The 23,941-nt window shown below is 43.6% G+C and overlaps 1 protein-coding gene across 2 annotated transcripts in view; it reads left to right on the forward strand.

Moving 5' to 3' along the window:
* Window positions 1–17,013: 17,013 nt before the first annotated feature.
* Window positions 17,014–23,941, forward strand: part of CD80 (CD80 molecule) — a 42,930-nt gene continuing 36,002 nt past the window's right edge. Inside the window, exons 1-2 of one of the 2 annotated variants that reach the window (XM_050778754.1) lie at window positions 17,014–17,244; window positions 18,726–19,024. In XM_050778754.1, the coding sequence (XP_050634711.1) occupies window positions 18,925–19,024 (100 nt within the window). In that variant the 5' untranslated portion in view covers window positions 17,014–17,244; window positions 18,726–18,924. The remainder of the gene's footprint in view (window positions 17,245–18,725; window positions 19,025–23,941) is intronic. The other variant, XM_050778755.1, reaches the window with a different exon arrangement.

Genomic DNA, 23,941 nt, shown 5'->3' on the forward strand with positions numbered 1-23,941 from the left:
AAAGCAAAGAAAAACGAAGATTATTTTCGTCTAAATACATTAATCATGCCACTTTTAAAGCAAATCAGAATCACCATATGCAAGTATTCTATGTATTTCTCCAAAGTTTTAAATTTGCTATGCCTGTTTTCTTGCTGTAATGACTAGCTTTGGTCTGAGAGCTTTTTAAAAAATTGATATCTAATTTATATATAATGAAATGCCCTTACACCATAATCAAAATATGGAATATTTCCATTACTTTAAAACATTCTCTTGAGACGTTCCCAGTGAATCCCCATCTCCATCTCCAACTCTAGCCTAAGTGACTTTTGAGTTTTTACAAAAATCAAGTTCACCAGTAAGGGAGGCAGAGATCACCCTCAACCCCCCACACCCTTTAGCTTTTAGTGGGCTAATCAGCTGCATCGAGAAGCCAAATTGACACTAGGCAGATTAACAGAGAAAAGTATACAAATTTTATTAATTGTACATGTACACGGGGATGTTAAGAGACTGAATCCTGAAGAAAGCGGCCAAAGCAAGATGCTTTTATACTTTTTAGAAAAAGAGTGATAAATTAAAGAAGAAATGACAGGACAAAGAAAATCTGGCTAAGGTGGTAAAAATTTCTGGGGGAGCCCCTAGGAGATATATGGGGGGTGGGGTGTAAAACAGGTGGAAGATAATGATTACTTTGCAAGAATGTTTATTCCAGTCCAAATGCCACCTCCAGTTCCAAATCTCTGGATATAGGGTTATTTTCTCACTCTGGCGTGGAGAACATACCTCTCCTAGAGGAATCTTTATTGCTGGCTACATGTAGGAAGAGACAGTTCAGCTCCTGTTAGGGAACCAGGTTCATTTGCCTTTCACACAGTATGCCAATCACTGAGGCGCATGAGTTTTGCAGTAGAGAAAGGGCGTATTCACAAGGCAACCAGGCCAGGAGACTGGAGAACAGGCCTCAAATCTGCCTTTCCAAAGATGGAATTTTAGGGATGCTTATAGGTTAGGGGAGGAAGGTGGTCCAAGGTGCCCAAAAAGATGAGGTAAGGAAAACAGGCAATCGGTAATCTGAGCAAGCATAGTCAAGCTTCATGGCTGTTCATAGAACACATGTTCACAAAATCACGATGTTAGCATGATCTGAGGGTGGAGTTTTGGGCCTTCTGATGTCAAAAGGTCACCCATTGGACACTTATGCAGGCGCAAATGAAGGGCTGGTGGCTTGAACTGGACAAGAACTGATTCTAAGTTCCTGAAAAATAACTTAAGCAATCATTTCCATGGTGTCCTATCAGAGAAGTTATCTCTAAGGAGGCAAGTGGAATTTAGTTATGTATTGTATAGCTACGTGACTTTTAGCTATGCAGGTTTTAAAATTGACTAGAAACAAGGGACTAAAAGCAAGCGAGGCAAATTAAGTGTGAGGCCTTATCAGGTCAGACCTCAGTTTTACTCACCCTTTCTGAAACTATAATTTCTTTAATGTTTTCAACTCGAAATAATCAATATATTATATGGCATATTTGGGGATGGCACATCCTTCGTTCTTTCAACTATCAAAGATTTTCAGCCTCTGAGGATGCAGTCAAAGCAAGTTCCGTAGTAAGAGACATTTCGAATAATAAGCATCCTGATACAACTCAACACAGTTTCAGCTTAAGATGTCTGCTGAGGATATTGTTCATATTATATAGTGATCTTTCTGTGAGAATCCATGGGAAAGGGTGATTTTTTGTTTTTGGCTTAAATGTAAAGAATAACTGGGGCTGGGCACAGTGGCTCATGCCTGTAATCCCAGCACTTTGGGAGGCCGAGGTGGACAGACTGCTTGAGACCAGGAGTTCGAGACCAGCCTGGGCAACATGGCGAAACCTGTTCTCTACAAAAAATACAAAAATTATCCAGGCATGCGCCTGTGGTCTGAGCTACTCAGGAGGCAGAGTTGGGAGGATTGCTTGAGCCCAGGAGGCAGAGGTTGCAGTGAGCTGAGATTGTGCCACTGCACTCCAGCCTGGAAGACAAAGCAAGATCCTGTCTCAAAACACAAACAGACAAACAAACAAACAAAAACAAAACAGAAAAACTGGGGTTGTTAGCAATTTGTTTGCTTTGAACTTTATGGTGCCTATGAACTTGCGACCATTAGCATGGACTCCTTACACATCCATGCTATCTGGTTTCAAATCCTTGTGATAACACTTGGGGGCCAGGCACGGTGGCTCATGCCTGTAATCCCAGCATTATGGGAGGCCAAGGCGGGTGGATCACGAGGTCAGGAGTTCGAGTCCAGCCTGACTAACATGGTGAAACCCAGTCTCTACTAAAAACAAAAAATTAGCCGGGCATGGTGGTGGGTGCCTGTAATCCCAGCTACTCGGGAGGCTGAGGCAGGAGAATCACTTGAACCCGGGAGGTGGAGGTTGCAGTAAACCAAGATCGTACCACTGCACTCCAGCCTGGGCAACAGAGTGAGACTCCATCTAAAAAAAAACGAAACAAAACAAAAACAAACAACAACAACAAAAAACACTAGCTTGAGTAAGTGACTTTAGACAAGTCACTTCATCTTGCTAAGCTTCACTTTCTGTTGTAAAGTAGTAAAAATAATAGTACATATTTCATAAAGTTGGTTTGAAGATTGCATGAAATAATTAATTGAAAAATTTTAGCACAGTGCTTATCAATGTAGTAGTCATGCAAGAAAAAATTACTACCAGATCAGATACCTCTCTGTATTCCCAGTTCTCATGTCCATCACACACATGAGCCATTCTACCTTCTTTTCACATTAGTTAACACCTACTGACATCCTTTCTCCTCTGTCAAAATTAGAAAATGTTTCTGGGGCATCAAGGACATTGTCGTGTAAACCAACAGGATAATTTATCAGTTAGCATGTTTCTGGTTCCAAATAATGGCAAATAACATCACTCTTCCCCACCCCCAAAACACCACATACTCACCAGGCTTAAATAATAAAGACACTTATTATCTTATGTAACAAAATGTCTAAAGGTAAGAAGTCCCAGGGTTAATTCAGCAACTCAATACTATCATCAAAGGCCCTGTTCTTCTTATCTTTCTGACCTACTATCTTCAGTTATTTTTATCCCCAGACTGACGTTTTTAACTGGCACAAGATCACATTTTTCCCCATTTTAATTCATTTTATCAAATGTGTATAGAGGTCCTATCCTTCGGTGTGTTTTTGTTTAAACCATTTTGCTATTTTGTGTCTGCTAGTGAGTCCAAGAGGCCTTGCCTATTAATCACTTACTGTTAATTCCTTTGAAAATTTTTGTTTAGCTCTGATTATTTCAGATTATATATTTATGATTATATTGCAGTCAAGATAATGTGTATGCATAATAATACATTGCAGTTGCAGTTATAGACAGTGTCCAGTGCAAAAAGAGAGTGTCTCTTCTTTCAAGATAAAGAAACTATTCTCAAAGATCCTCCGGAAGTCTAAACCAATTCCTGGCAGGCAGGTTGGATTATGATGTTTCCCTTAGATCAATGATAGACACGTCTTCCCTGAAAGATAGTGGTAGGTTCTTTTACAAAAACCAGTGTTTGTTTGCGAAGGAAACAGTGAATGTTGTTCTGCCAAAAAGAACCAATAGTTACTTGGCATCTTACTAGGTGCTAGGCATTAGCATAGGTCCTAGAAAGACAAATATATTGCATACTTGGTTCCTTGCTCTTAGTTTTATTGAGGAAGACATATCATAGGCATCTTCATTACTCACCAATACTGAATCAATTGCTATGTTGAGGCTCTTGCTGAGAAATAAACTTGTAGGCCTTGGACCTGATCTCTAAGATCCTTCAGACACTTCATATATAAGGTAGGAACAATGACACTGTTCTTAACAAACTTGTCACTTACAAGAAAGATCTTTATACATTCTTCAGACATTAAACACCTGCTGTGTAAGTATGTGCTAGGCCCTGACAGCCCCTGCTCCTCTGGAGTACCCAAGTTTTCTTACTTTTAGGCTGCTAACTATTTTTAAAATTACCAAAACAAGTGTTTATATGTTTTCTTAAATAACTTTATTGAGATATGACTGGCATACAAAAAGCGGTACATATTTAGCGTATACAACTTGATGAGTTTGAAGATAAGTACAGTAACTTTTTATAATAAAAGTAATGTATAATTGTAGTCAAAATGTTCTAAAAGAAATACCCACACACATTCACAAATATAAATGTTTCTGGATGTTCTGCACAAAATGTTCCCAATGGCAGAAAATTGGAAATATCCTCAATATCCATCTACAGGGGAGTATTCATTTCCTTCCCCTAAATTGTGACATAACTATTTATGGAAAAACTATGGAGCTGCTTAAAACCGTGAGGTAGACATAGACATGCTCACATGGGAAGAGCTTAGAGACACTTAACTGAAAAAAAAACAAAATTTTAGGCTGGGCACGGTGGCTCACGCCTGTAATCCCAGCACTTTGGGAGACCAAGGTGGGTGAATCACCTAAGGTCAGAAGTTCAAGACCAGCCTGGCCAACATGGTAAAACCCTGTCTCTACTAAAACCACAAAAATTAGCCGGGCATGGTGGTGCAGGCCTGTAGTCCCAGCTACTCGGGAGGCTGAGGCAGGAGAATCACTGAACCCCAGAGGCAGAGGCTGCTGTGAGCCAAGATCGCGCCATTGCACTCCAGCGTGGGCAACAGAGCAAGACTCCATCTCAAAACAAACAGACAAAAAATTAAAAAGATTTAAAAAGATGAATATATATGGCCTTATTTATATTCGTGAGAAAAGCTCTGTGTGTGTGCATGTGCAAATGCACGTATATGTGTATAAAATGGATAGAAGGATAAATATCAAATTACTAATAATGATTACAGTTATCTCTGAGGATGAGGATGAGAGAGTTGTCAGGGAGTAGGAAGAGAGAGAAAGGGAAGCTTAATGCTTGCAATAAGCATTTTTGTATATTATGTGTATGAAGAAATTTTAGAAAACATAGACAAAATAGAAACCATCCACAGTTCATGATTCAGGTTGTATATATTTACAGTCTTTATTTTATGTACATGTTTTTTGAACAAAAATGGAATAATTTTGTGTATGCAATTTTATATCCTGTAAATAAAACTACTTACTTTTACATTGTAAGTGTGTCTGTCTCATTTGCAATAGTATTATGACCGTAATTGATTCTAAATGTTCACATAAGGTCATGCTTTTAGAATAAACTCCCTTCCAATTTGACACAAAAAAGTCTAAGGCCCTAGTGGTCAGCTCCTCTACCACACCGTGGCTAAAACTGCTTCAACAGAAGGCAAATGGAAGCACAGAATCAAAAAACAGGAATTAACTCTTTGCCACTTTGGGGCCTGAATATGTGGATTATACATACATGACTGCCTAGCTGAATAATCGGAGCTTAAAAAAAAAAAAAAGTGAAAGAAAAGGGAGTTGGTTGAACAAGAAATGGTTGATAGGCAGGGCCGCTTGGACTTACTAGCAGACACAAAATAGCAAAAAAGCTTAAAGAAAAACATACTACAGGTTAGACCTCTATATACATTTGTTAAAATGAATTTAAATGAAGGAAAATGAAGAAAGCAGAAGAAAGCTAGTACAGGAGAAACAGGAAACCCAGCTGCTCACATATCCTGTGTTTTCAATTCAATTCAAGAAGATTTAGTGAGCATCTGTGATGGCTAATTTTGTCAGCTTGGATAGGCCACAGTACCTAGATATTTGGTCAAACATTGTTCTAGATGTTTCTGTGCAGGTATTTTTTTAAGATGAGATTCACATCTAAATCAGTAGCCTTTGAGTAAAGCAGATTACTCTCCCTAATGTGGATGAGCCTCATTCCAATCAGTTGAAAGCCTTAATAGAAAAAAGACTTGCCTCCCCCAAAGAAGAGAGAATTCTGCTAGCAGACTGCCTTTAGACTCGAGCTGCAACTCTTTCCTGGTCTTCAGCCTGCTGGCCTACCCTGTCGAACCTACCAGCCTCCACAATGGTATAAGCCAATTCCTCAAAGTAAACTCTCTTTCTCTGCATGTGCGTGTGTGTGTCCATCCTATCAGTTCTGTTTCTCAGAAGAACCTTGACTAATACAGTATCTAAAATGTGCCAGCCAGTCTGGTGCGGTGGTTCACGCCTGTAATCCCAGCACTTTGGGAGGCCGAGGCGCGCGGATCACCTGAGGTCGGGAGTTCGAGACCAGCCTGGCCAACAGCGTGAAGCCCCATCTTAACTAAAAATACAAAAATTAGCTGGGCGTGGTGGCGGGTGCCTGTAATCCCAGCTACTTGGGAGGCTGAGGCAGGAGAATTGCTTGAACAGGGGAGGCAGAGGTTGCAGTGAGCCAAGATCGCACCATTGCACTCCAGTCTGGGCAACAAGAGCAAAACTCTGACTCAAAAATAATACAAATAAATAAATAAATAAAATGTGCCAGCCAAGCACATGCTTGGTGCTTCTTGCAGCTACAGAGGTAGGGCAAAAATCACATGAGGAGAGGAGACACTGTACAGGACAATGGCACGAGGCTATGAGAGTGTGGAAAGAGAGAACGGTCAAGGTACATGGTTGGCACCTATGAGAGAGTTAATGTTATCAGCTCAGTCAGGGTGTTCAGAGAGCGGCATCCAGAAGATCAGCTCATCAGTGAAAACAGGCTCAGACTCCACCGCTGATTTCAACCAACCACATGACTGCTGTCCCTTCCTTTTGCAGTTTTGACACACAACTGACCATCATTCTGTCCTGATAAGAGACCACCAGTCACAGATTGGTTTTGGCCAGTCTACAGAGGACCTGCAGTGAGGGTTTTTGTGTCCTCTGCTTCACCTTTTAACATCAGAGGGCCGAGAACTCCACCCTCAGATCATGCTGATGCTGTCATTTTTTGTACAAGGCACACCTTAAAGGGGCATGAAGCTCAATTGCACATGCACATGTTTCTCCTTTCATAAATATTCATGATTTCTCCTATAGCTTATTAAATACGTGTATTTTTGTAATCCCAGCTACTTGGGATGCTGAGGCGTAAGAATCGCTTGAACTCGGGAGGTAGAGGTTGAAGTGAGCTGAGATTGTGCCACTGCACTCCAGCCTGGGTGACAGAGTGAGACCCTGTCTCAATAAATAAATACATAAATAAATACATATGTGTATTTGGCCGCTCTGCTCAGCATACATTCCTGTTCCCTTTGCCCTTCCCTCGAAGTGCCTCTTTTTGGCTTCTGGCTGGAAGGCTATACTTCCCAGACTGAGAACGGACACCCTGCGGTCTGCAACCCTTTATGAAAAATAAAGCTCTCCTTTCCAGATTTATAAACTTGTCAATTCTCAGTTGACGACAGTTTCTTTTTTTCCTTTTTTCTTTTTTTTTTTTTGAGACGGAGTCTGGCTCTGTCCCTCAGGCCTGAGGGCAGTGGTGTGATCCCAGCTTGCTGCAACCTCCACTTCCCAAGTTCAATCAATTCTCCTGCCTCAGCTTCCCAAGTAGCTGGGATTTCAGGTGCTTGCCACCACGCCCGGCTAATTTTTGTATTTTTAGTAGAGAGGGGATTTCACCATGTTGGCCAGGCTGGTCTTGAACTCCTGACCTCAAGTGATCCACCTGCCTCAGCCTCCCAAAGTGCTGGGATTGTAGGCATGAGTCACCTTGCCTGGCTGACAATAACTTTCTAGGGAGGAAGCTGAGGCCAGTGAAGACAGTTACTCAGAGTTTATATAACTCAGTTTCACACGTGGAGAGAAGTGGGCCTGGCCTCTTGAACTCCCAGCCAGGACTTCTTCCATTCCTTCTACTGTCACTTAGGAAAAAATTGAAATTACGTGATAGACTAAACATCTGTTAAAGATATGAACCTCTTGAGTCTGATTTTTAAAATATTTGCTGGGTACAGTGACTCATGCCTATAAACCTAGTATGCTGGGAGGCAGAGGTGGGAGGATCACTTGAGTCCAGGAGTGCAAGACCAACCTGTGCAACAAAGTGAGACCCTGTCTCTGCAAAATAAATAAATAAATAAAATTATCCAGGTGTGGTGGTGCACACCTGTAGTCCCAGCTACTGAGGAGGCTGGGGCAGGAGGATTGCTTGAGCCTGAGAGTTTGAGGTTACAATAAGCTAGGGTCACACAACTGCACAGTAGCCTAAGTGACAGAGTGAGACCCTGTCTCTAAATAAATAAATAAATAAATATTCTATACCCTGCCCCCAAAGAGGGTTAAGTCTCTTCTTGATGACACTCTAATAGTTGTATTTAAAGAAAAATCTAAGATATGCATTGTAATTCTAACAAGAGGTAGTAATCAAATATAGCAAGAGGTAGAGATGGGAGACTATATGGAGAGGAGCAAAAGAGATAAGTGGATACAAACTGGTGTTTTAAAACCTAGGAGTGGCCGGGTGTGGTGGCTCACACCTGTAATCCCAGCACTTTGGGAGGCTGAGGCAGGCGGATCACAAGGTCAGGAGTTCAAGACCAGCCTGGCCAACATGGCAAAACCTCCTCTTTACTAAGAATACAAAATTATCTGGGCGTGGTGGTGCAAGCCTGTAATCCCAGCTACTCGGGAGGCTGAGGCAGGAGAATCGCTTGAACCTGGGAGGCAGAAGTTGCAGTGCGCCAAGATCATGCCACTACACTGTAGCCTGGGTGACAGACCCATACTCCATCTCAAAGAAGAAAAAAAAAAACCCTAGGAGCAGCTTCCACCCTTCCCTGCAGAGCGGAAAGAGACCCGAGGGAAGTCCATGTGGATGTGAATCCCGCCCCTCCCAACAATGCAGTAGCCTGCTCCTGTAGGTCAGGGCTTTCCAGCCTTTGCTCTGGAGATCCACCAGTACTTTTCAAATCTTCTTTGGTACATTTCCTAGCAGATGACCTCTGTTGCTCCCTTTCTCCTGGTTTTGCTGGGATTTCCCACAGGAAGAGAAGCTCAGCTGGCCAGCTGAGTCCCAAGTTCCGCTTCCAGGGTTTGCAATGAAACATCAATCCTCCTGCCCACGGTCCCATCCTAAGGGGACTTCACTGCCTGCTAGACTCTCAGTAGGTGAAAATACAGTTTCTAGGAAGTAAAAAGTGACTGCTCCTGAAACCAAAAGTTTGGAGAGCCCTACTGAAGTTATCTTTCTTTCATGCGGCCTCTGCCCCACAATCCCTCCATTGGGGTCAACCTGGGCAAACATACACGAATCTACTCTCATTTCTGTTTCTAGAAGAGTCCTTGAGACAAAGGGTAAAGAAAAATCTAGTCAGGGGACATTTTGTTCCTCTCGTTTTTCCAGCTAGCTCCTTCTCCCTCTGATGAGGCAACAGTCCCTCATTCCTTGGTCTCTGGCATTCATTCCTAAAATTACTCTCTGGAGAGAACTCCTGAAGTTTAGGGTGGTGCATCTAAAAAAGGACACCAAAAGGTTTCAAATGGCAGCCAGTTTAGGCACATTTCCTAGTTGTGTCTGGGGCTATTGGAGGAGTCACTCAACTTCTACCAGTGGCCACTGGAGAAATCAATTCAGGCTCCGGAGAGATTCAGTCAGAGAGTGCTGCTAAGGATCTTCACTCCATAAAATCCTGTTCTTCATCATGTGGTACTTGTATAAATCAGACCCTCAAGTGGTCAAATCCTTCTCGTATTCAAATCATAGGTAAATATCCACACGAGGTTAACTTTTTTGGTTTTTGTTTGTTTGTGTGTTTGTTCGAGTCAGAGTCTCACTCGGTTGCCCAGGCTGGAGTGCAATTGTTCAATCTCAGCTCACTGAAACCTCCGCCTCCCAGGTTCAAGCAATTCTCATGCTTCAGCCTCCGGAGTAGCTGTGATTACAGGCACCCACCACCATGCCCAGCTAATTGTTTAATTTTTAGTAGAGATGGGGTTTTGCCATGTTGGCCAGGCTAGTTTCAAACTCCTGACCTCAAGTGATCCCCCCTCCTTGGCCTCCCGAAGTGCTGGGATTACAGGCTTGAGCCACCACACCCGGCCACAGGTTAAGTTTTAAATGTTGACCCTTCTAGAAAGAGTTAGTGAAGGGGAACTTCCCCTTTCCATTCAAGTCTTGCAATTTCTCTTTAATTTTAGGAACAGAATCAAACTCCTTTTCCGAAATCTGGAAACCATGACCTTTGACGTTGTGGACCAACGTAATATAAAACAAATGGCAACTGTTTGATTTATTTTTCAGAATAATACACAAAAAGGAAGAAGTAGGGGTCAGAGCTGGGGAGAAGGGAGGGAGGAGGAACAGGCTGCCTCCATGACCCTTCAGCTCTAATTCATTCACGTCATGGTGGCCCACTTTGAAAGCATAGATTATGTCTGGCTTCTCCTACTGCCTGGTCCTTGGTTCCTGTTTCTCAGGGGGCAGGGAAAATGAAATAGAAAACTGAAAAGGGTGACTTTTATAACTTTGTTAGTGGTTCTGGTGGACAGTGTGTCAGGGCTGGGGAGTGGCAGCCAGTGGCAGTGACATGTAATGCCTCAGATCCTAGAATCGTGGACGGCCCAGGATTCCACCACAGTTCCATACTCTCAGGCAGAGAAACCTCTGTTTTTCCAAAACAGGATTTGTCTCTTCTCTTCTTAAAGCATCAGGCAATAAAAATTTGCAACCTTCTTTGAAAGTCACCTTTTCCAGCTTCAACACAAAAAAAGTTTTCCTTAAACACAATCAAAATTTATCCTGCTTACATGTAGATTATTTTCTCCAGTTTGGTTGCCTACAGATGTAGAGGGCATTTATGTCCCTGACTAGCTCAAAACAAAGAAACAGACACACCTCAAAGCCACAGAGGATCATTACCAAATGCCTCAAAACCACTTGGCCCGTCTAAAACATCTCGGCTCCCCATTCCTCTGTTCTCTGAGCTACCTGGTTTAGCATCCTTTTTGTTATTGTTTGTTACTTTCTGCCGGATCCTGTCCACATTTAGTTTGAAGTTGGAAGTAATATTTCAATAAGGATCTGGGTTCATGTAGAAAGAATCCAAAAAGATAATTTCTGGCCATGGTATGTCATGTTGCCACTCATATCTCGCAATATGTTGTTGGCATTTTCGCCACACTGCAGACTTAAATTCAGCTAGCTGCCCTGCTCTTTTTCTGCTGTTTCTTTTTCTTAGGATCTGTCCACATTGTCCTCTCTCTCCTGGTCAAACCATTTTGCTTCTCCAGTGTTTGAACCCTTCCAGGCGCATAGTAGGCACTCAATAAATTTGGGGGTGGGTGGGTGGGGAGGGATTGGATTGGTGCCAAATGAGTGGCACAGACATAGGACCTCAGAGAAGGGAAAGAGCAGATGGATATTTAGAAGAGTCAGGAAAGCTTCTTGGGGAAATGGCATTTGGCCTGGTCCTTTGAGGAAGAAAGATGTTTAGATGGGCAGAGAGAATGGGGAAAGGCAGCCAAGGAAGTTGGGGGACAGTGTGTCAAGAGTCACAGGCAGGAAGAGTAAGATGCCAAGTATAGGAGGGAGAGTGGGCAGTTGGCAGTAAGAAGAGGGCCCTCACTCTGAATGAGGGCTAGCTCTGAATGTCCACTTCTCTTCATTTTAGCATTTTGGTGATTTCCATCTCAAAGAACCAGAAAGAACGTGACAACATTTTAAGATGAAGAGGTGAACTCTTCCACTTTGATGACATTTGCTGCCAGCTTTAGCAGACTGTGGCACTCCTGGGGAGCCCCATAGCCTTAAAGCCTAGATCAGCTGCCCTATGCGGGGTGCAAGCCTTATAGACGTGCTGGGTTAAAGTAGGGAAAGGAGCCAGGAGCATTTCAACCCTCCACAGAGAAGCTGACGGTCACTGCCACCATATTCTGTGACAGAAAACAGTGTGAAGATGCTGGGGAATTGTACTGAAATGGTCAGAAGGCTTCTTGTTATCCTTCACTGCCGAGACTGCAGCCACATCTAAAAATGAACTTCTAAACTCCATGGGAGGGTAATGTTAGAACATGAAAAACTCCCCTGAAAATTTTTGTCAGTGCAATAACGGGTTTTGTTTGCGTGGCACTGTGGGAAACGGGTTTTCCCAGCAGTCAGGCTAGCACCGTGGGACCTGAGTAGGCAACCTGCAAATGGCAGCACTTACAGTAATTCTGAGGCCACTGCCTGGAGCCAGCCCAGCCTTCCCTGTGGATGCTGGAAGGAAGGGTAGGAAGTTTGAGCTCAGGCCGGCTTTATCAGCTGAGGAGGTGAAGTGGCTCTGAGGTCAAGAGTGGAAAGATGGAATCTTCGTTTCCACAGAGATCATCTTGCTCAGGGGTAAAGCCCCTACAGTGTCGCAACAGCCTCTGCACCACGTGTGCTTCCTGAGTCACAAAGCTGCATCTCCCTCTCCTCATCTCTTCTTGCTGGGTCCTCTACAGTCTGTGACTGTGTTTTCATTTCATTTATGGTGTCTTTCATTGTACACATATTTTTAATTTTTATGAACTCAAATCTGTGTATCTTTTCTTTTTTCATGGCTTCCAAGTTTTGTGGCTTGCTCACCCTAGAATTACAAAAATATACTTTCATAAATTTATCCTTTAAATTTTTCACATAAAATTTTTTAAAATAATTTCTTTCACTTTTATTACAGTAAAGCCAAGGATGGATTAAAAAAATAACTGGCGGTGACGAATTTACACTGAGGAGCAGTAATTCCTGCTCTATTCTTCTCCAACCCTGGGTCTGCTCCTCAGAACAAACTCATTTAAAGTGTTTTTGTTATTGTGTTTTGTTTTGTTTCGTTTTTGAAACAGACTCTTGCTCTGTCACCCAGGCTGGAGTGCAATGGTACAACCTTAGCTCACTGCAACCTCCACCTCCCAAGTTCAAGCAAGTCTCATGGCTCAGCCTTCCGAGTAGCTGGGATTACAGACGTGAACCACCATGCCCAGCTAATTTTATTTATTTATTTATTTATTTATTTATTTATTTATTTATTTTTGTAGAGATGGGGTTTCACCTTATTGGCCAGCTGGCCTCGAACTCCTGGCCTCAAGTGATCCGCCCGCCTCAGCCTCCGAAAGTGCTGGGATTACAGACGTGAGCCACTGTGCCCGGCCTCCTTTTAGATCTTTTACTTGGTTTTGTTTTGTTTTGTTTTCCAGTAATATAGGTGTTCGGGGTCAGCTTCCTTTGCCCTTCTTCATCCATCACCACCTCCAGTGTCCTGAAATTTACCTTAGAAATCTGTGGTTCACAGGTCATGCTCCTAGACCCATTGAAGGAGGAAGAGGAATTAAACACATCCCATTAGTACATAATCTTGGAAGAGGAGCCTTCTGAATTTTACAATCAGGATTGGGGAAACCCTGTAAAGTACCTGCCTGGTGTTCCTTTCTTCCAGCCTCTTTGATTAAGTCACATCAAGATGCTAATGGCAAAGTTGTTTAATGGGTGTTTCACCAAGGCAGGTTAGGATTTCACTGGGATTCTTAAAATTTGAGGGTGTCTGTGATCGTCAAAATTTTTATTCATATAGTCCCTCATGAAATTTCTAAAACTCAGCTGGGCGCAGTGGCTCACGCCTGTAATCCCAGCACTCTGGGAGGCCGAGGCGGACTGATCACTAAGTCAGGAGTTTGAGACCAGCCTGGCCAAAACGGTGAAACCCTATCTCTACTAAAAATCCAGAAATGTAGCCTGGCATGGTGGCACACGCCTGTAGTCCCAACTACTCGGGAGGCTGAGGCAGAAGAATTGCTTGAACCTAGAAGGCAGAGGTTGCAGTGAGCCAAGATTGCACCACTGCACTCCAGCCTGGGCGGCAAAGCAAGACTCCATCTAAAAAAGAAAAGAAAAGAAATTTCTAAAACTCTGTATTTCTTTGTTCATTTTAAGTTGACATCTATAACTTTCTATTACTTCAAATACCTGGAAAAAATATCACTTCCAGTGCATTGGAATAATGTATCAAGTAGAAGTGGCAAAAATCAGTGAAAACATTTATTTGATCTGAGTAAATGTTCAAGAAAATAGAAAGCATGAACTTACCTCTAATCTGTGTTCCCTTTACTTGAAAATTTAATGTTGATCTACCAGAGGTAAGGCGGAAATTGTCACGTCCATATTCCTTGCAATTATTCAAAATATGCATCTGAGACCAGAACAAGACACAGGTGAAGAAGGGTGTTCACTAGGCCCCTTCTGCCAATACAGAAGGTGACAGTGCAGTGGAGTCCTTTCATAGCAAGTTCTGCCTGCGTGATTTCCAAAGCTTGAGTATTCCAAATCTAAGGTGAATAGGGTAGTATCCACTAAGCCCTGCCAAAAACTTGTTGCTGAGATGAAGGAAGTCTCGCTGCAGTCAGTATTTCTCACCCACACACTTTGCTCTCTTTCTGGCTGGTATGGGAAGAACGGTGTCTTTTTTTTTTTTTTTTTTTTTTTTTTTTTGAGACAGAGTCTCAAAAAACTCAGACTGGATTGTAGTGGTGCTATCTCAGCTCACTGCAACCCCTGACTCCCAAGTTCAAGTGATTCTCCTGCCTCAGCCTCCCGAGTAGCTGGGATTACAGGTGCCCGCCACCATGCCTGGCTAATTTTTGTATTTTTAGTAGAGACAGGGTTTCACCATATTGGCCAGGTTGGTCTTGAACTCCTGACCTTGTGATCCACCCACCTCAGCTTCCCAAAGTGCTGGGATTACAGGCGTGAGCCACTGTGCCCGGCTGGCGTCTTTGATGATAGGTAGGAAGTAGAAGACGCAAGTTTATTAAATAAAAGCTGCCGTCATTCCTGCCACCCCACTACAATACATCTATTTCTTTTGTTGTTTTTGTTTTGTTTTGTTTTTTTGTTTCTGGTTTTGTTGTTGTTGTTTGTTTGTTTTTTGTTTTTCTTTTTGACAGAGTCTCACTCTGTCCCCCAGGCTGGAGTGCAATGGCACAATCTTGGCTCACTGCATCTTCCGCCTCCTAGGTTCAAGTGATTCTCTTGTTTCAGCCTCCTGAGTAGCTGGGATTACAGGCTCCTGCCACCACACCTGGCTAATTTTTGTATTTTTAGTAGAGATGGGGTTTTGCCATGTTGTCCAGGCTGGTCTTGAACTCCTGACCTCAGGGGATCCACCTGCCTCTGCTTCCCAAAGTGCTGGGATTACAGGCGTCAGCCACCATGCCCGGCAATACATGTATTTCTAATGCCATGTATCTACTTAATAGTAATACAGGCAAGATAGGAAGGACACATTGGCCCGATCTTGGGCTTATATTGTCTTGATTTAAGGAGGCCAAATTGATAAAAGCACCAGTATTTCAAATGGTCCCTTTATTTGACACTCTGAAGTTTTTTTTACTTTCTAGAATGTTGTACCACAGTAAGATTCAGGTTGGGTGAGAGGTAAGCCTTTCTTTTTACATGAGGTTAAGGCCAGGATCCTTCTCACTGCAAGTTAAGTTTTAGGAAAGAATACATAACAAGACTGAAAACCTAAAAATTGATTCTCTTAAAAACTATCAGTGCCCACATACCCTGTGAAAATCCCCAACTGTTCTCAGGAATACGAGTACTTCAGTTTGAAGAGCTTGCCTCAGCCCAAGTGAATGCATCTTGTGGCAGGGAAGTGCATGCATTGTGGGGTGCCAGTAGTAGTGACGCTTTAGAAGTGGACCTATTTAGAAGTGGAAAACGCCTGTATTCTTCCTCTCTCTTTCTTTAGGATGATTTTCACTCTCCCAACCCAATGGACACCCAGAAGCCTCATGCTTTCATTCTTCCTAGTCATCTTTTTATTTAAAGGGATCTCAGTGTCTTCAGTAACACTGAAAAATATAGGATGGCTAGCAGCTCAAATTGCTATTTTTGCTAGGAAAGTTTGTTTTCTAATGGCCTTAAGTCAATATTCAGACACTTCTATACCATATTCACAATGTTTGTCACGTTCATATACCATGTCTACTATCATTTTCTTATTTCTCTCTAAATGTACTCTTCATTCTACATGCTTAATTTAGAAAAAAAACTATTGTATCTCCACCACACTGAATATCCCTGCTGTCTTAGCCTGCATTCTCCAGAAAGCCAAGCTGGAGATAAAGGCTTGAGTGAAGTAATTTATTTGGAAACATTGGTCCAGCAATGCAGGCCTGGGAAGGAGGCACAGCCAGTACAAGGAAGCCTCACAGAGGTGACCACTGTTAGGGGCCACTGGTACTTGATCCCACAGGGACTTTCTGGGGAGCCTCACGCAATGTCCGTCAGAACTGTTCACCTGGGAGGCAAAGGAGGAAGCAGTTATCCACCAGCTTCCAACCCTCTTGGTCAAGAGCAGCTCCATGGGCATCGACTTCCCTGTATTCCTGGATTGCACATGCTTGAGTGAACTTTCAAAGAATGCCAAGACAGCAGAGAAGCCCTGGGTGAGGACAGAATGGAATCAAAGTGTGGATCCTGCAGGCCCATGCAAGGTGCTGTCAGGTTCCACCTGTGCAAACAAGTACACTGGTCCAGCATGGGTCAGCTGCTCACTCACAGGGGCTCCAGAATCCTGCAAAGGGGCACACAGGGGTGGGTGGCAAGCTAGTTGGAAATGGGAGTGATGGGCATGACTAAAGTCTTCCTCACCCCACCCGAGATGCACTCAACTGTGGCTAGGGTGACCAGAATTCACTGTCCAGCGTCGCTGGCAAGAGCCCACTCTCTGAAGATGGTGGGATGCAGAGGTGGGAGTACAGTTGAGGGTGATCTTGTGAGCTGAGCACTCTTCCACAAGTGTCCCCTACATATAAGGTCAACAGCTTATTCCTGCAGGGACTCAGGAGTAACTCTGGGTGCTAAAACAAAACTTGAGACCAGCACAGGAACAGCCAGCCCATGAAGTTCGCCTTCCATCACACAGCAAGGCTAGCGGGATGCCCCTCCCTCTTCTTGGGCATCATTCTTCACTTCCCCTGCGCCGCCGGGTGCTCTTGGTGTTTTGTGTTTGTTAATCTGTGCACGGTGGTGAGGGAGGCTGCTGTGTGATTTGCCCCAGACACAGCCTCTGCAAAAGCAACTGGGAGAAGTCAGCAGCAGAGGCAGCTTCCTCTGCTGTCCAATAAAACTGCTTGCGCTGACAAAGTACTTCTGAGTCAATTCAAATCTTCTGTCAAGCAACTGCAGGCTAGAAGGGGAAATGCCACCTCTCTGATAGACGACCCACCCGAAGAAAACGGAGCGACTCATCATTGCTTTATAGACTACAAGAAGAGAACATCTCAGAAGTGGAGTCTCATCTGAAATCAAAGGAGTTAAAGAAAAAGTGGAATTTTTCTTCAGCAAGTAAGTACATTTACTATTATCTTACTGTGGGATAGCTTGGTAGAACTAGTTACCAGCAACCTCACTGCTTTTTAAACAAACACACCGCCACTACCACCTCCTGGATCCATGCTTGCCCTCAAAGGAAACTTCAGGGTCTCATTCCCACAGGAGGCTGTGGCTTCCCAACACATTTGGAGCATCATAGTCAGCATTGTGGCCCTTTATTTTAAAATGTCCTAGATGCTAGCAAATATTATTTTTGTGGGCTGTATTTGAATTTCTCAAGCCAGTAAAATTCTAGTGAAAGTCGGAAAATCGCTTGAGCTTGGGAGGTTGAGACTGTGGTGAGCTATGGTCACGCCACTGCCCTCCAGCCTGTGCGACAGAGCAAGATTCTATCTTAAGAAAAACAAATTCTGGTGAATAAGTCTCTTTTAGCTAATCCTGCCTAAAATGCATGATGACTAACAAAACAATATGGCGTGACGAACTCTAGCTTCAGCGTGGTCTCCAAAGAGGACACTCAAGTATTCTCCGAGCAGCACGGGGCTGTGTCCTAGTAGCAGCCTGAAGGCGTGACAGTGGAGCACAGTGTTCATTTTCATTTCTCAATTTTGACATATTTACTGGAAAAATTAAACCCTAGCCGTCTCACATGAGATCACATAATTTTTTTTTTCTCTGTCACCCAGGCTGGAGTGCAGTGGTGCAATCTTGGCTCACTGTAGCCTCTACCTCCTGGGTTCAAGCAATTCTCGTGCCTCAGCCTCCCAAGTGGCTGGGATTACAGGCACCCACTACCGCACCTGGCTAATTTTTGTATTTTTGGTAGAAATGGGGTTTTGCCACATTGGCCAGGCTGGTCTGGAACTCCTGACCTCAAGTGATCTGCCCACCTCAGCCTCCCAAAGTGCTGGGATTACAGGCATGAGCCACCACGCCTGGCCCTGGAGTACATAATTTTAATAAGTAACGTGTGCAGTGTCTTTTTTCCCTCCCTTTTTATGGATAGACTTTTCTGGTTATTGAGATCTCATACCCCTTTATGATATGTTATTTGAGCAGCGGGTTTAAAGAATTGAGATACCTGTTTTCTTATGTTAATATGTCAAGAAAGAAGTTATTTCATAACTTAGGTCCTGCCTTGGACAAAATACACCCTTACTGTCTGCTCTGTGTTTCTTGGTATGTTCAGAAGAGAATTTGAACTTTTGGAGGCTGGCTAGCAGATATGGAGGGTCCTTAGAGCTCTCTGTGTTTCTAACCAAATCTTAATCCCGCCTATTAAGTAGAAAGCCTTTACATGGAAGGGCTGTGGTTGGTTCTTGGAACTGATCCCTTCACAGAATTTCAACTTTCTTTCCCTCAGGGTCATGCCCTGCTTTAGCGGTTGCTTAGGTTAAACTCTCTAACTAATTTTAGCAGGCAACTCTGGAGTTTTACAACTCACAGTAGGCACACCTTCCTTCCTGGATGACTTTTATTTGTTCCTTTTTCAGGTTGTGAAACTAAATCCACAACCTTTGGAGACCCAGGAACACCCTCCAATCTCTGTGTGCTTTGTAAACGTCACTGGAGAATCCTCTGGGCTGGCAATTGGATTGTCACCACCCTGCCTGTTTTGTGCCTGGGAAGTGCCCTGGTCTTGCTTGGCTCCAAATTGTTGGCTTTCACTTTTGACCCGAAGCATCTGAAGTCATGGGCCACACATGGAGGCAGGGAATATCACCATCCAAGTGTCCATACCTCAAGTTCTTTCAGCTCTTGGTGCTGGCTTGTCTTTCTCATTTCTGTTCAGGTAAGCAACTTTCAGGAACTTAACAGAGTCAACTGCTACAGGGTTAAGAGAAAGGAGGTGGGGTTCTCTGAGCTGCTCCCTTCTATTATCCTATCAGCTGGAAGGAACCTTCAGGGTGTTTTCAGAGCATTTTAAAGATGAGAAGACTGTGGTTCAAAGAGGTTAAAGGACATTCCTATCATCACACAGCAAGTTAGCAACCAAGTTAACTCAAGAACGTACAAGGAAGCATGGAAGGGACGGTGTTATTTTAACAAAACCATAGAGCCGATTCATAATGGTCTCTTTCATTAGATGAGTATTAGATGCTCACGTACATTTTGTGATGTGCTAATACCAGCCTCAGAGTCCATTCCCAAACTATATTTTCATGATACAGCTCAGTGAAAGTGTCCTGCTTCTAAAGTTGAACAATGGTGATCTTCTTTCCAATTTGAAGGCGGGAGAGTAGTTGAGGACAATTCCTCTTAATGACGTTAATCTTCTTAACCTTCTTAAGTTCCTCTTAATACATTAATCTTATTTGTTCTGTTTTGGATGCTGAGATCTTTTTTCAACATTGGCATCTGACTTTAAGTGGTATCAGATTTAACATAAAATTATATTTTTAGTTGTTTCTAATCTGCCACAGAGGTATTACATATATGTCCTGAAAGTAATAATTTGACTTCCAGAGGCTTTTGTTCCTGCTCAGGTGATCTTAAGAGTGCTGAACTTTTGGGACTGTCAAGAAGGGTGAGGCTTGTCCCTGCTGGCAGGATGGTTCTGATTTTTTTTTTAAGTCAGAAAACAAAAGATCGGTTTTCTAGTGAGCAGCATACCTCCTGGTTTCCCACAAATCAAGAAGTTTGGGCTCCAGCATGATTTGCCAGTCTGCAAAGACCTGACTATTAAGGGTTCTTGTCTTAAAAACTTCTCACGTAAAGTACTGCCTAGAATATCAGAGGTGTGAGAGAGAGGTAGAGGGAAGGGAAGAGGAGTTGGGGGCACACAGATTACTTGACTGCAATGGTGGTCATTTAAAATTTTCTCTCCAGAGCTATTTTGCATTGTTTTCAGGACCAAGAGAACCATGGCTTACATTTCACAATTTACACCTCAGATTTTGTATATATTTGACAGTTACATTACATTTCCAACAGTTACAATTTCCTTCTGGGGAGCTGGGGAAGCATTCCCAAACTAGTCTTCTGGGGAGTACAGAGGAGTTTAAAATATTTAGAAGGAAATTTGTACAGGCTTCCCAGAAATAAGGGAGGTGGGAAGGGAGAGAGAATAGAAAGAGGGAGAACGATAAAAAAGTAAAAGAAGACATAAAATAAAAATTAAAACCCAAACTTTAGAAACTGTACCAGGAAAATTAGAGTCAGAGTTAAATGGAAAGAGATCTTTGAGCTAAAGAAAGATGTTTAGGAAAGCACCTTGTTCTCCAGCTATATCCTGATTTTACTGCTGCTGTGACTAAGTCAATGAACCACCTACTGTGTGCCAGGTGGGCCATAAAGTCGAGGCTAGGATTTCTGCACTCAAAGAGGTCTGCATATGTTAGTTGGGGGAATGCAAAGCTAACCCATGTAAAACAAGCAAAGAGCAATGAAATGCTTTGCCCTGATTGTAGGAGCCCAAGATCTGGGAAAGGGAGTACCAGACTGGGCTACAGCAAGGAGGGCAGGCTTTACAGAGGCAGATGGATGATGGAGAGAGAATTCTGGTCAGGGCAACAGCCTGGACAAAGGCACAAAGGTAAGGATGAGGCTGGCACAGGTGTTCATTCTTTTGTTTAATCATTTATTAATTCAACAAACATCATCTACAAGCAAGAGACTTTTCTTGGTCCCGGGGACATGGCTCGGGCGTTTGTGAAATTTACTATCATTGGGAAGAGGGAAAGTAATCCAATAGCCACTCAAATGAATGTGTTTGTTTGTTGGCCAACAAACAAAGCCAAGTGCTTTGAAGGCAGGGCATAGGCACTGCCTGAGAAAGTGCTATCTTCCCCTGCCAGTGAGGAGTGGCAGTGAGCTATGGGAGGAGCAGAGGAGGGACTGGCCCAGTGAGCAAAACCAGACCCTGCAGCACTTGTGGGCTGTAGTCACGAATCCGCATGTTATTCAGGAGGCTAGAAGGGCTTTACCCAGGGTAGTGGCGTGGTCTACCCCAGCTCTGTTCCCACATACCCGTAACCGGGGGGTTTTGCTAAATTGCAGTCTCTAGCGCAGGGAATTTTTTAGAGAAGTGAATCTATTTTGCATAATGCTGTAATGATAGATATAAGTTATTATAAATTTGTCCAAATCCATAGAATATGCAATACCAGGAGTGATCCCTATCGTGAACTCTGGATTGGGGCGGTAATGATGTGTTAATGTAGGTTCATTGATTGTAACAAGTGGACTGCTCTGGCGCCGGATGTAGACAGTGGTGGAAGCTGTGAATATGTGGGGAGGGAGTATATGGAAATCCTCTGTACTTTACACGCAATTTTTCGATGAATCTAAAGCAGCTCTAAAAGATAAAGTCTATCTAGTTTTTTAAATGCTGTTTCCACTTAGGTGGGTCTGGGATGGGCCTGAGATTCTGCATTTCTAAGAAGCACCTAAGTGATGCTGATGCTGCTCCGCATACACTTTGAGTTTCAGTAGTAAAGGTGTAAATAACTTCAAAAAGGAAAAAGTGTTACTGAAGAAGGGCTTGTAGGGCAGCCCCCATGACTGTGCAAAACCTATTAGGAGGTTATTTCAGTACTTACAGTAACTGATGATGTGTCTGATGAAAAGAATTGAGTCAGAGGGAAGTTGATGGAGAGTGTGTACCATGTAAAATTAGTGAAGACTGCCCAACGGGAGTGTAGGTGTGAGTTGTGCGTGGTCTGTGGGAGGCGAGATTGAGTGAATAAAGTGGAGTAGGATTATAGAGGGCTTTATTCAGGGCAGAGATTTGCCACACTAGGTCTTCCTCTCCTGCCCTGGGTCAGAAAGCTATACCATGGCAAAGGTGTTCCCCCTCTCCTCCTGCCCAGTCACTGATGCCCAGGGGAAGGGACCCCTCTTTCATGCACAGGGTGGAACCAGCCAGGCTCCTCTCCCGCTCTAGGTCGGCAGGCACTGTCTATGGGGCAGAAACGCCTGACTTTGTACTCCAGCAAAGTACAATAAGTGCTTTGTCAGTAAGTAAGTGGCAGTAAGGCAGAGGCTCTACCAGGGCAGCCCTCAGAAGGACCAATGTGGGCAGCTTTTCTTTCGGAGCCAGAGTCCTTTAAGAGAGGGTCAGGTCTAAGGAGAGGGGAAAGGCCTCCTGCAGGAGGAGGCAAGAGATGCAGGAAAAGCATTGCCTATAAGTTTATAGCCTGAGAACTCAGAGCTAGGAGAAAAGAGAATGCCCCAAAGTGCCACCATTCACAGAACACATCCTCCTCTCCCCGCAACACATACCGCTATGCTGCTGGCCCAGGGGTCCCATGACCAGTGATTGTTCCCGTCATCACCCTGACAACTGTTGTTCAAGTCCCTGAGCATTTTAAGGATATAAATACTGTGTAGAAAGAGAAAAAGTAAGGATCAGATGGTACAGAGTATATGAGCGGGGTCTAAACAGGGGGAAAAGTCAGGAACAGTGTGAACACCAGGAGACACAGGTCTCAAGCCTGCGGCCGCCAGAGGCAGCTCTTCCTGTCTCCTTTGTGTGGCTAGCACCTAGCCCATGGCTGACACCAGCCCTGTCGGTGCTAGTTCACCTGATCAAACATTGAGCGGGGTCCAAGATGGTCACTCCTGTTGGAAGGGTGTGCACAAACCAGGAGCGGTAAAATCTCCAGGTGGTGAGACAATAGGTGACTTTCACGCTTTTCTATATCTTCCATTCTTTCTAAGAATGTTTATTTTATAGTCAGGGAAAATGTTTATTTAAAAAGCACACTTGTGTTTACAGGGAGATCATGTATGCCCTGTCATTTGGTAAGTTTTAAGATGTTGTGTCAACTGCTTCTCTCCCTTCTCCACCAGCAGTGGCAATGCAGCTCCCTTTCTGACTGCTGCTGGGTAGAGGTGCTGGATGGGCTCCCCATGCCAGCTAGGGGCACTGAACTTACTTCAAGAATCAGCCAGTTACCATGGTGATGTGGTCCTGTGGGGGTGTGGTTCAGCAAAGCAGGCTGTTGTGCATGAGAAAGAACAGCCCCATTAAAAATCTGTAGAGCCTTCTACACTTAAGAAAGCACTTTACATCTGGTATCCTGTGATCACTGTGATAATTATGTGAAGCAGGGAAGATAGTTATCTTGGTCTGTTTTGTGCTACTATAACAGAATACCTGACACTGGGTAATTTAGAAAGAACAGAGATTTATTTCTTACTGTTCTGGAGGCTGGGAAGTCCAAGGTCAAGGGGCTCACATCTGATGAGGACCTTCTTGCTGTATCATCCCATGGCAGAGGATAAAAAGGCAGGAGAGCACGCACGAGACACAGAGTGGGAAGGAGGCCAAAACCATCCTTTATAAGGAAGCCGCTCCTGCTGTAGTGAACCCACTCCCAAGAAAATGGCATGAATCCATCCATGATGGCAGAGTCTCCATGACCTAGTCACCTTTTAGCAGTCCCACTTCTCAACACTGTTACACCCAGAATTAAATTTCCAACACCAAAACTTTAGGGGACACATTCAAATCATAGCAATAGTATTATGACTGTTTTACAGAGATGGAACCTGAAGCCCAAAGAGGTTACCCACCTTGCTCATGGTTATGATTCTAATACACAGTGGATGGAGCCAGATCTCATTTCCTCATGCCTAGACATGCATTCAGCAAGTATTTACTGAGCACCTACTATGGGCCAGGTCCCGTTCTAGACACTGCAGATATGGCAGTGAACAAAGGAGGAAGCCTCTGCTCCATAGATCCATACGTAATTATGTATCA

Source organism: Macaca thibetana, chromosome 2 (assembly GCF_024542745.1).
Source record: "Macaca thibetana thibetana isolate TM-01 chromosome 2, ASM2454274v1, whole genome shotgun sequence".
Taxonomy (NCBI): domain Eukaryota; kingdom Metazoa; phylum Chordata; class Mammalia; order Primates; family Cercopithecidae; genus Macaca; species Macaca thibetana.